This window comes from Notolabrus celidotus, chromosome 15, assembly GCF_009762535.1.
Source record: "Notolabrus celidotus isolate fNotCel1 chromosome 15, fNotCel1.pri, whole genome shotgun sequence".
Classification (NCBI taxonomy): domain Eukaryota; kingdom Metazoa; phylum Chordata; class Actinopteri; order Labriformes; family Labridae; genus Notolabrus; species Notolabrus celidotus.
Window position 1 is genome coordinate 34,091,174 of NC_048286.1, and position 11,951 is coordinate 34,103,124.

The 11,951-nt window shown below is 45.0% G+C and overlaps 4 gene segments (V, D, J or C); all 4 read right to left on the reverse strand.

Annotated features, from left to right (window-relative positions):
- Nucleotides 1–1,491: 1,491 nt before the first annotated feature.
- On the reverse strand, nucleotides 1,492–2,353 carry LOC117827183. The segment is given in 2 exon segments: nucleotides 1,492–1,871; nucleotides 2,178–2,353. Coding segments are annotated over 2 exon segments (423 nt in total).
- Nucleotides 2,332–3,289, reverse strand: LOC117826744. The segment is given in 2 exon segments: nucleotides 2,332–2,783; nucleotides 3,044–3,289. Coding segments are annotated over 2 exon segments (501 nt in total).
- Nucleotides 3,290–7,528: 4,239 nt separating this feature from the next.
- LOC117827180 lies at nucleotides 7,529–8,261 on the reverse strand. The segment is given in 2 exon segments: nucleotides 7,529–8,055; nucleotides 8,147–8,261. Coding segments are annotated over 2 exon segments (441 nt in total).
- Nucleotides 8,262–9,740: 1,479 nt separating this feature from the next.
- Nucleotides 9,741–11,151, reverse strand: LOC117827182. The segment is given in 2 exon segments: nucleotides 9,741–10,613; nucleotides 10,920–11,151. Coding segments are annotated over 2 exon segments (423 nt in total).
- Between the last annotated feature and the right edge of the window lie 800 nt (nucleotides 11,152–11,951).

The window sequence follows — 11,951 nt, forward strand, 5'->3', positions numbered from 1 at the left end:
CATCCTGCTTGTGGTGGATTCTTGGATTATTAACTTGACTCTCATACAATGAAGACTCAGGAGACTCTGATGGCTTACGTTCTGATAGTTCGTGTCGAGCTCTGCAGAGGAGAAATGACATTAACAGCACACAGGCAGGAGAGTGCAGAGCAATGCAAAGTCCGTTCTTTCAGAGCATCCCTCTGGTCTGGTATTTCTCCCCTCAGATGAAGCTACAGTGAGATACTCAGACCTAGACTATGGTTATCATCAGAGTTTGTAGAGGCGGCGGTGTTCTAGCTTGGAGACTCTGAGTCTCACCAACAGATATGATCAGGATTGACTTTTTAGACCATTCAGTTTATTCATTGTTCTTCATTCTTATTCAGACAAACAGTGACCAAAACACAACAGAGTAGAACAAAACATAGAACAAAACCATGCCATGACAGGAAGAGCTGCACCTACATTTACAATGTAACATGCACATACACATACAGGGAAGGGGTGGGATAGGATCCCAGTGTGTCAGTCTAAGCCTATAGCAGCAGAACTAAGACCTGGTCCAAGCCTGATCCAGCTCTAACTATAAGCTTTATCAAAAAGGAAAGTTTGAAGCCTACTCTTAAAAGTAGAGAGGGTGTCTGCCTCCCGGACCCTGACTGGTAGATGATTCCAAAGGAGAGGGGCCTGAGAACTGAAGGCTCTACCTCCCATACTACTTTTAGAGACTTCAGGTACGATGAGCAGGCCTGCATGTTGGGAGCGTAGTGGTCTAGAGGGGTCACTATGAGGTCTTTAAGATATGAAGGGGGGCTGATTTTTAAGATATTTGTAGGTTAAAAGAAGGATTTTAAATTCTGTTCTAGATTTTAAAAGGAGCCAGTGTAGATCTTCCCCTTACACCTTACTCACACATCTACAGGTTGCTGACGTCTGAATACAGATGAAGTATCTATAAGGTAAATATTGTGTTGACCGGACTCTCTAAAGGCCACCCAGGGGTCCCAGGTCTTGTGAAACAGCTGTGGGCTACCTCTGATGGAGCAGGTTGTTTTCTCCAAAGGAGCACATGAACTGACCTCATTAATCCATTGAATAATGTTTGGAGGGTGGACATGATTCCACTGAGACGTGATGCATTTCTTGGCAGCTGTAGTGGCTAGGCTCACCAAACCCTTTAAACTTTGGGAGGGGAGCTTGAAGTGGGTCAAGTCCCCGAGCATCACTATCATAGGTGTGTGATCAGGATTTAGGAAGAGGACCTTGATTGTTATGGCAGCTTTCTCTTATCACCCAGCTCTGTCTTCTGACTCTGAGAGACTCTACAACTCCTAGGAGAGAGGATACTCTGCTCCTAAAGAGGCCTGGGACCTGAAGATGGACCTAGCAGGCCTCAGCATAATCTTACACCAGGAGACACTCAGATCTGAACATGAATAGATCCAGAACGCTACCAAGATCCCATCACACCAATCATTGGAGGTTTTCTTTTCAGGGGTGTGTCTCCCTCTAGTGGATGTTGTGGAGTATTGTGTTGTGTTTGCTCCAAAGGTTTTTGTACAGAGTGTTGGTGTTTCCTGTCACTGTGGGCCTCAGAGCACAGTAGTACACAGCAGAGTCAGTCAGCTGAAGCTTCTGGATCTTCAGAGGAACTGATTTCTCCTTGATTGCAGCATTAAATCTGTCTTTGTCGATCCCAGGAGCAAATTCTGTGTTTTCTGAGAAACATCTCAGCATGTACTTTGGGAAATCACCAACTTTTTGTTTGTACCAGAACAAAGTTGGACTCCCACTAGAGGTCTCAAATGAACATTCAAGTGTGACGTTGTCTCCTTCAGTAGCAACGACCTCTCCTGATGGCTGGGTCGCTCTCTCTTCTCCTTTACACCCTGAGGAGGAACAGAGCATGCAGAGGAAGAGATGAATAATAAAAACAGTTGACTGAAGGAGAACAAACAGAAGGTTTGAAGAATTAGCTGACCCTAGAGGTACACAGACACAAAGAATAGCATGATGGAATAGCTATGGTAACAACTGACTCATGGAGGTTAATACTAGTGACGTTTGCAAAGTGAGAAATACTGAAGAAATATCCTTTTCTGCTTTTTGTCCAGGTCACTTCAATCAAATCAGTAAATGTGTAGCTCTGTAGAAAGGTCAAGTGTTCTGGGAGGAAACATGTGGAGTTATCTTACCAAAGAAAAGAGCAGCCAGAATGATCCACAGCCAACGCTCCATCTCTACAACAAGGATTCAATCAACAGGAGGAACTAGCTGAAGTTTGTCAGTCTGTCAGTGTGACAGTACTTCTCTTCTCAGCAGCAGTTCAGAATGAGCCAATGGATGAACTCAGTGTTGATGTGGAGTATGAACTACTTGATGATGTCTCCCTCTGGTGGAGGTAAAAGTATCAACACAAGCAGAAGCTGCTAGCAGCATGTCAGAGAGACACGTTGTGTTTTTGTACAGAGTGTTGGTGTTTCCTGTCACTGTGGGCCTCACAGCACAGTAGTACACAGCAGAGTCACTCAGTGCAGCAGAGGAGATCTGGAGGTTGACTCTATTCCTCTCCTCATTCAGGTTCACAGTCAGTCCAGGGTGTGGAGGTTTAGCTGTCACCACAGAAGGGTCTGGAGTGTTTGTGATCAGGAGAAGGAACTTAGGAGGTGATCCAGGATCCTGTTGATACCACTGGAGATCATTAGCTTTAACTGAGTAGTTACAGGACAGAGTAACATCATCACCCTCTGATGACAACACTTCAGCACTGCTGGCAGTAATATCATCCTCCAAGGTGTTACCTAGTGAGGGAAAAATACATGATCATCAACACAACATCAGGAATCCTTTGGTTTAAAGACATCACACAGTGGATCTCTTTAGTGCAAACTAATGATGCTGTGAGCTCTTTAGTCAGCAGGGATCTGTGAAGAAGTGATCATATCTAAATGAGTGTTTTTGAAATGTTTCATGGATCTACGGCTCAACCAAAGTCTAAAGTGGATCTGTAATACTTTATAAAGCTCTTTATATCTCAGCTTTCTTATAAAAACATACGCACCAAGGAGAGTTAACACCATGAACACAGCAGCAGCAGCAAGTTTGTCCATGTTAGCAGAGAGAAATGCTGGAACTGAAGGATCAGTAGGAGTCACTTTGGTGAGCTGTGTTTGGTCTGATGATCACAGCTTCAATCACACAGGTCTCTGTCATGAAGCTCCTCTGCAGTCAGGAGGAGGAGACTCATATGTTCAAACTATTCATTTCTGAAGCTCTTCATCACAAATGTCTCATGAGGGAGAAGACTCTAGACCAGGGGGTCTCAAACCTTTTGGAGCCAGGGACCCCTTACAGGTGAGGAAACTGTCCAAGGACCCCCTCATGATTGTAACACAGATTAAACACATTAGTGATGTGTCCTGATCAGAAGCTGCGGCTCTGAGAGTCCATGCTTTATAGTGGATCAGAAGAGCCGGCTCACATCCAGAGAGAGCCGGCTCCCAGTTAGTTCCTGTCCCTGCTTAGCTCTCTCAGTGCTCAGCCCCAGCTCTGCTCACAGCAGAACTTTGTTTTGATTGGTCAGCATGGCGGCCATGCGGCCAATCACGTGTGAGGATATAGGATCCAGGTGATGGAGGGGAGGCTGTGTATCGTGGCTTCATCTGTTCCTTCAGAGAGGGTTAGGGTTAGGGTTCTTCTCAAAGACCGGGCAAATACTCACTGAGAGGAGAAACCGGATCAGACCATCCAAGCTGAGGACATTAATAATGTTTGATCCAGTTTGGTTCTGGTTCTGGTTCTGTTTGCTTGAGTTCAGTTCTGGATTGGTTCTGGCCCGATTCTGGTTTGGTCCGGTTCTGGTTCGGTTCTGGTTCGGATCTGGTCCGGTTCTGGTTCGGTTCTGGTTCGGTTCGGGTTTGGTTTGGTTCGGTTCTGGTTCAGTTCTGGTTCAGTCCTGGTTCAGTTCTGGTAGGGTTCTGGTTCGGTTCTGGTTCGGTTCTGGTTCGGTTCGGTTTGGTTTGGTTCTTGTTCAGTTCTGGTCCGGTTCTGGTACGGTCCGGTTCTGGTTCGGTCCGGTTCTGGTTCGGTCCGGTTCTGGTTCGGTCCGGTTCTGGTTCTGGTCCGGTTCTGGTACGGTCCGGTTCTGGTACGGTCCGGTTCTGGTTCGGTCCGGTTCTTGTTCGGTTCTGGTTCTCTTTGGTTCTGGTTCTCTTTGGTTCTGGTTCTAACCCTAACCCACCCTAACCCTAACCCTAACCCTAACCCTAACCCTAACCCTAATCCTAACCCTAACCCTAACCCTAACCCTAACCCTAACCCTAATCCAAACCCTAACCCTAACCCTAATCCAAACCCTAACCCTAACCCTAACCCTAACCCTAACCCTAACCCTAATCCAAACCCTAACTCTAACCCTAATCCTAACCCTAACCCTAACCCAAACCCTAACCCTAACCCTAATCCTAACCCTAACCCTAACTCTAACCCTAACCCTAACCCTAATCCAAACCCTAACCCTAACCCTAATCCTAACCCTAACCCTAACTCTAACCCTAACCCTAACCCTAACCCTAATCCAAACCCTAACCCTAACCCTAATCCAAACCCTAACCCTAACCCTAACCCTAATCCTAACCCTAACCCTAACCCTAACCCTAACCCTAACCCTAATCCAAACCCTAACCCTAACCCTAACCCTAACCCTAATCCTAACCCTAACCCTAACCCTAATCCAAACCCTGACCCTAACCCTAACCCTAACCCTAACCCTAATCCAAACCCTAACCCTAACCCTAACCCTAACCCTAATCCTAACCCTAACCCTAATCCAAACCCTAACCCTAACCCTAACCCTAACCCTAATCCAAACCCTAACTCTAACCCTAATCCTAACCCTAACCCTAACCCTAATCCAAACCCTAACCCTAACCCTAATCCTAACCCTAACCCTAACCCTAATCCAAACCCTAACCCTAACCCTAACCCTAACCCTAACCCTAATCCTAACCCTAACCCTAATCCTAACCCTAACCCTAACCCTAACCCTAACCCTAATCCAAACCCTAACCCTAACCCTAACCCTAACCCTAACCCTAATCCAAACCCTAACCCTAACCCTAACCCTAACCCTAACCCTAACCCTAACCCTAACCCTAACCCTAACCCTAACCCTAACCCTAATCCTAACCCCTAACCCTAATCCTAACCCTAACCCTAACCCTAACCCTAACCCTAATCCTAACCCTAACGCTAATCCTAACCCCTAACCCTAACCCTAACCCTAACCCTAATCCTAACCCCTAACCCTAAGCCTAAGCCTAACCCTAATCCTAATCCTAATCCTAACCCTAACCCTAATCCTAACCCTAACCCTAACCCTAATCCTAACCCTAACCCTAACCCTAATCCTAACCCTAACCCTAATCCTAACCCTAATCCAAACCCTAACCCTAATCCTAACCCTAACCCTAATCCTAACCCCTAACCCTAACCCTAACCCTAATCCTAATCCTAACCCTAACCCTAATCCTAACCCTAACCCTAATCCTAACCCCTAACCCTAAGCCTAACCCTAATCCTAACCCTAATCCTAACCCTAACCCTAATCCTAACCCCTAACCCTAACCCTAACCCTAATCCTAATCCTAACCCTAACCCTAACCCTAATCCTAACCCCTAACCCTAATCCTAACCCCTAACCCTAATCCAAACCCTAACCCTAATCCTAACCCTAACCCTAACCCTAACCCTACCCCTAACCCTAATCCTAACCCTAACCCTAATCCAAACCCTAACCCTAACCCTAAGCCTAACCCTAACCCTAACCCTACCCCTAACCCTAATCCTAACCCCTAACCCTAACCCTAACCCTAACCCTAACCCTAACCCTACCCCTAACCCTAACCCTAACCCTAACCCTAATCCTAACCCTAACCCTAACCCTAATCCTAACCCCTAACCCTAATCCTAACCCTAACCCTAACCCTAACCCTAATCCTAACCCTAACCCTAATCCTAACCCCTAACCCTAACCCTAACCCTAACCCTAACCCTAATCCTAACCCCTAACCCTAAGCCTAAGCCTAACCCTAATCCTAATCCTAATCCTAACCCTAACCCTAATCCTAACCCTAACCCTAACCCTAATCCTAACCCTAACCCTAACCCTAATCCTAACCCTAACCCTAATCCTAACCCTAATCCTAACCCCTAACCCTAACCCTAACCCTAATCCTAATCCTAACCCTAACCCTAATCCTAACCCTAACCCTAACCCTAACCCCTAACCCTAAGCCTAACCCTAATCCTAACCCTAATCCTAACCCTAACCCTAATCCTAACCCCTAACCCTAACCCTAATCCTAATCCTAACCCTAACCCTAACCCTAATCCTAACCCCTAACCCTAATCCTAACCCCTAACCCTAATCCAAACCCTAACCCTAATCCTAACCCTAACCCTAACCCTACCCCTAACCCTAATCCTAACCCTAACCCTAATCCAAACCCTAACCCTAACCCTAAGCCTAACCCTAACCCTAACCCTACCCCTAACCCTAATCCTAACCCCTAACCCTAACCCTAAGCCTAACCCTAACCCTAACCCTACCCCTAACCCTAATCCTAACCCTAACCCTAATCCAAACCCTAACCCTAACCCTAAGCCTAACCCTAACCCTAACCCTACCCCTAACCCTAATCCTAACCCCTAACCCTAATCCTAACCCTAACCCTAACCCTAACCCTACCCCTAACCCTAATCCAAACCCTAACCCTAATCCAAACCCTAATCCTAACCCTAACCCTAACCCTAATCCTAATCCTAATCCTAACCCTAACCCTAACCATAATCCTAACCCTACCCCTAACCCTAATCCAAACCCTAACCCTAACCCTAATCCTAACCCTAATCCTAACCCTAACCCTAATCCTAACCCTAACCCTAACCCCTAACCCTAACCCTAACCCTAATCCTAACCCTAACCCTAACCCTAATCCTAACCCCTAACCCTAACCCTAACCCTAACCCTAATCCTAACCCTAATCCTAATCCAAACCCTAACCCTAACCCTAACCCTAATCCTAATCCTAACCCTAACCCTAGAGTCGGCTCTTCTTTGGGAGTCGAGTTCAAAGAGCCGGCTCTCTGTAAAGAGCTGAACTTCCCATCACTAAAGCTCATGCTTCCTACCATTTGCACTCTTAGTTCCTCTTGGAACTATTTGTATTGTAAAAGGTATCAATGTAAATCCTTCAGACCTGTACCATAGTGATAAACAGAGAACACTTCAATCTGAATCCAGTAAATCCCACTTGTATCCTTTAAAACAGAGGGTCATTTCATTCCTTGTGGACTCAACATGACAGCATTTAGACTTTTCAACTAATTGATCTGAAACACTTTCAGAACATTAACAGGAGCAAGACTCACATATCCCTTCAGACACCAAATGGTATCAGAACAATGGTGGATCTGCTGTTTGTAATGACTCAGCACAATTTATCATTTATTAGAAATGTATTCTAATTATTTCACAGACCCCCACGCTATGGTTCAAGGACCCCCAGGGGTCCCAGGACCCCACTTTGAGAACCACTGTTCTCTTCACAGCAGCCTTTTTATTGTCAGGATGGTTGAACACAGAGGAAGAGCAACACCTGCTTGATGATGTCTCCCTCTAGTGGATGTTGTGGAGTATTGTGTTGTGTTTGCTCCAAAGGTTTTTGTACAGAGTGTTGGTGTTTCCTGTCACTGTGGGCCTCAGAGCACAGTAGTACACAGCAGAGTCAGTCAGCTGAAGCTTCTGGATCTTCAGAGGAACTGATCCTGAGTAGGACGAGGAATTCAGTGTGGAGGAAAATCTCTTCTTAAACTCATCTGGTGTGTTTCCTTCATCTCCTCTGACGCGACTCAGGATGAATGTGGGGCTGTTGTTTCCCTCCTGTTTGTACCAGAAGAGATAATTACTTGTTGAACTGCTGGTAAATTGACAGCTCAGTGTGACTGGATCTCCTTCAGGAGCAGTCACATCTCCTTCTGGTTGCAGCACGTTGTCTTTTTGTCCTCTGCATTCTGTTAAACAGCAACAAGTAATATTAGATCAGTGTTAAAGATTGATGTCAGTGCTGGAATGATATCAAATAAACAGAGTTAGAGTTCATACCAAGACACACAGCAGCCAGCAACACTGAGATAAACAGAGGCATCATATCTGCAGTGTTAATAACTCTGAGCTACAGCAAGTCTAAAGAAGGCTGTGATCTCTCTGTTGAGTCTACATCAACACTAAGTTGGAGGATTAGGAGGAGGAGCCTGATCACAGTGACAGGTCTCATTCTCAGCCCTGAGTTATTCCATCAACTAACAGCTGTAACCAATCACAGCCTGACCTCAGTATTTATGAAAGGTTTAGAGAAACTGGTTAGGTCTGAGATCCTGAGGCAAGCTGAACATGTACTGGATCCCATGCAGTTTGCATACAGGCCTCACAGAGGAGGAGAGGATGCTGCAGTCACTCTGCTGAACAAGCTTCTCAGACCTTTGGATGGTAATGGACTCATGCCAGGACTCTTGTTTGTGCTCCTCTGCTTTTAATACCATCCAACCCCCCATTTCAGCTCCAAGGCTTTAGATGAGTTTGATTTCAGGAACAGTCTGGTGGGCTGGATCCTTGACTTTGGAACTAACAGGACACACAGAGTGAGCGTAAACGGTTCCTTGTCTGACCCCGAGTGCTCCTCTACAGGCTCCCCACGAGGGTTCCTGCTGTCTCCTCTACTGTCCATCCTTTATACAAACATGTGCCAGAGCAGATGTAACAATAGGACCATTCTAAAAGATGCAGATGGTTCTGTTGTTGTTAGTCTGGTTCACGATGATGAGACCAGCCACGGCCCGGTCATTGATCAGATCTCAGGAGGACACTCACACCAGCTAAATGTTTTATCTTTACTATATTATTCTCTTGGATAAACATTGCACACGTTGATTTAGAACCAGCAATAATCATCTTGAGATGTTGAAGTATTAGACCGTAATGATTTAGTGTTTTCAGACAGAGTGCTGAGCAGAGTGAACTCTGGGAGAAGTTTATTTGACATGTTTGTGGTTTGTCTTTGAAGGTTCATCCAGTAGGTTATTCATGAATGTGTATTTGGTCCTCCCTCAGTGTGTGATGAGCAGCTGGAACCACAGTGACTCTGATAAAACACAATCCTTCTGATATGAAGCTGTGGTTTGAATACCACTTCCCTCCTCTTTGAAGAGCAGTCAGATATCTGTGTTCAGGTTTTTGTACAGCCTCTTCTACACTTTGTATCACTGTGTGTCTAAAGCACAGTAGTAGAGAGCTGTGTCTGCCAGGGTTAGCTTCTTTATGGTCAGTTCAGTTGAGCTTCTTGTTGTTGCAGATTCATATCGTGTGTCTGGAATATATTTCCTGTCACTCCGTGATCTCGCTCCTTTCCAGAGTATAAACTGAGGTGCCTGAAGGTCAGACTGATGTCTGTACCAGTGGAGGTAAACTATCTCCTCTGCTGTCTGATAGTTACATGAGAGTTTCACAGGTTGTCCTTCTGTTCCTCTGACTTCTTCTCTGACAGGAGAGATTGTGTTTCCATCTATTCGTCCTGTAAAGTAGAGGAAATGAAGTCATTGAAGTTCCTCTGTCCATGTGGCTCAGAGGAGAGAAGAGTGTTACTGTGAGGACAGAAACAACTCAACTCTGAAGTCAAGTTTCTATAAATATGAGTCAAATAATAAAGCGTGTCCTTTCTATCTTACCAAAGAAAAGAGCAGCCAGAATCATCCAGAGACAACGTTCCATCTCTACAACAAGGTTGAAATCAACAGGAGGAGCTAGCTGATGTTCAACATTCACTGTGAGAAGTGTTGTGTTCTCAGCAGCAGGTTTTATTAACAGAGTCTTTGATGGTACAGACGTAGTGCACCACCTTCCTGATAATGTCTCCCTCTGGTGGAGATGAACATTTGAGTCCAACAGTGTGGACAAAGGACTGAGAGCAGGCTGTCTTTGAACTGTGTGAAGGTCTGTAACAGCAGCACTTCAAATGTTGTTTACCAGTTTAATATTGAACTGATTTTAATAAGAGCCTAAAAATCAACAATCAATAACATGGAGATAAAACTAAGAGGACCTAGAACATAGCTCTGTAGTACACACATCATACTGCTGCTCTGCTTTCTAGTTGTTGGCCTCAGTGGAGTTTCTTTAACAGAGAGAGACGCCCTCTAGTGGATGTTGTGGAGTATTGTGTTGTGTTTGCTCCAAAGGTTTTTGTACAGAGTGTTGGTGTTTCCTGTCACTGTGGGCCTCAGAGCACAGTAGTACACAGCAGAGTCAGTCAGCTGAAGCTTCTGGATCTTCAGAGGAACTGATTTCTCCTTGATTGCAGCATTAAATCTGTCTTTGTCGAACTCAGGAGCAAATTCTGTTGTACCTGCGTAAAGTTTCAGCATGTACTTTGGGAAATCACCAACTTCTTGTTTGTACCAGAACAAATAGGGATTCGTTCTAGTGGTCTCAAATGTACAGCCAAGTGTGACTGGATCTCCTTCAGAAGCAACAACATCCTCTGCTGGCTGGGTCACTGTGTCTTCTCCTTTACACCCTGAAGAGGAACAGAGCATGCAGAGGAAGAGATGAATAATAAAAACAGTTGACTGAAGGAGAACAAACAGAAGGTTTGAAGAATTAGCTGACCCTAGAGGTACACAGACACAAAGAATAGCATGATGGAATAGCTATGGTAACAACTGACTCATGGAGGTTAATACTAGTGACGTTTGCAAAGTGAGAAATACTGAAGAAATATCCTTTTCTGCTTTTTGTCCAGGTCACTTCAATCAAATCAGTAAATGTGTAGCTCTGTAGAAAGGTCAAGTGTTCTGGGAGGAAACATGTGGAGTTATCTTACCAAAGAAAAGAGCAGCCAGAATGATCCACAGCCAACGCTCCATCTCTACAACAAGGATTCAATCAACAGGAGGAACTAGCTGAAGTTTGTCAGTCTGTCAGTGTGACAGTACTTCTCTTCTCAGCAGCAGTTCAGAATGAGCCAATGGATGAACTCAGTGTTGATGTGGAGTATGAACTACTTGATGATGTCTCCCTCTGGTGGAGGTAAAAGTATCAACACAAGCAGAAGCTGTTAGCAGCATGTCAGAGAGACACGTTGTGTTTTTGTACAGTGTTGGTGTTTCCTGTCACTGTGGGCCTCACAGCACAGTAGTACACAGCAGAGTCACTCAGTGCAGCAGAGGAGATCTGGAGATCCAGATGGTTTCCTTCAGACAGCTTTGTAGAGACCTTAGAGTCTGGTTGTAGAGATTCTGCTGGTCTTGAATAATTACCTCCTGAGATATAGTAAAGAAACTCTGGTGGTTCTCCTGAGTATTGTCTGTACCAGAAGAATTCATCTCCAGCAGAAAACGTCTTATAGTATCTGAAGGACAGAGTAACAGAGCTGTTCTCTAAAGCGGACTCTTCTTTCCTCTCTGCAGTGAGATCTTCACAGCTCACACCTGAACAAAAGAAGAATAAATCAGTCTTTCTAGTTGTTCAAACAATCATTAATGATTACCAATGAGGTTATTCTGATATCAAAGTGGTTCAAGAAGCATCAAATCAAATATTTGAAGAATACTGGACAACAACAAGTAAGAGTTAGAGCTCTGTTCTAAAATGAGTTCTCATTTGGAAAACCATTCCACGTTGGTAACTCCACACGTACCCATGACAGAAGACAAAAGCAGAACAGCAATGAGTTTGTCCATGCCTCATAGGGAAGATACTGTAACTGAAGGATCAGTATGAATACAGTTTAGTGAGTTGTGTTCAGTCTGACGGTCTCAGCTGGAACCAAAGTGTTCTCTGTCATGAAGCTCCTCTGAAGTCAGGAGGAGGAGATTCAGACTCTAGACTGGATCATCACATACCAGGAACACTT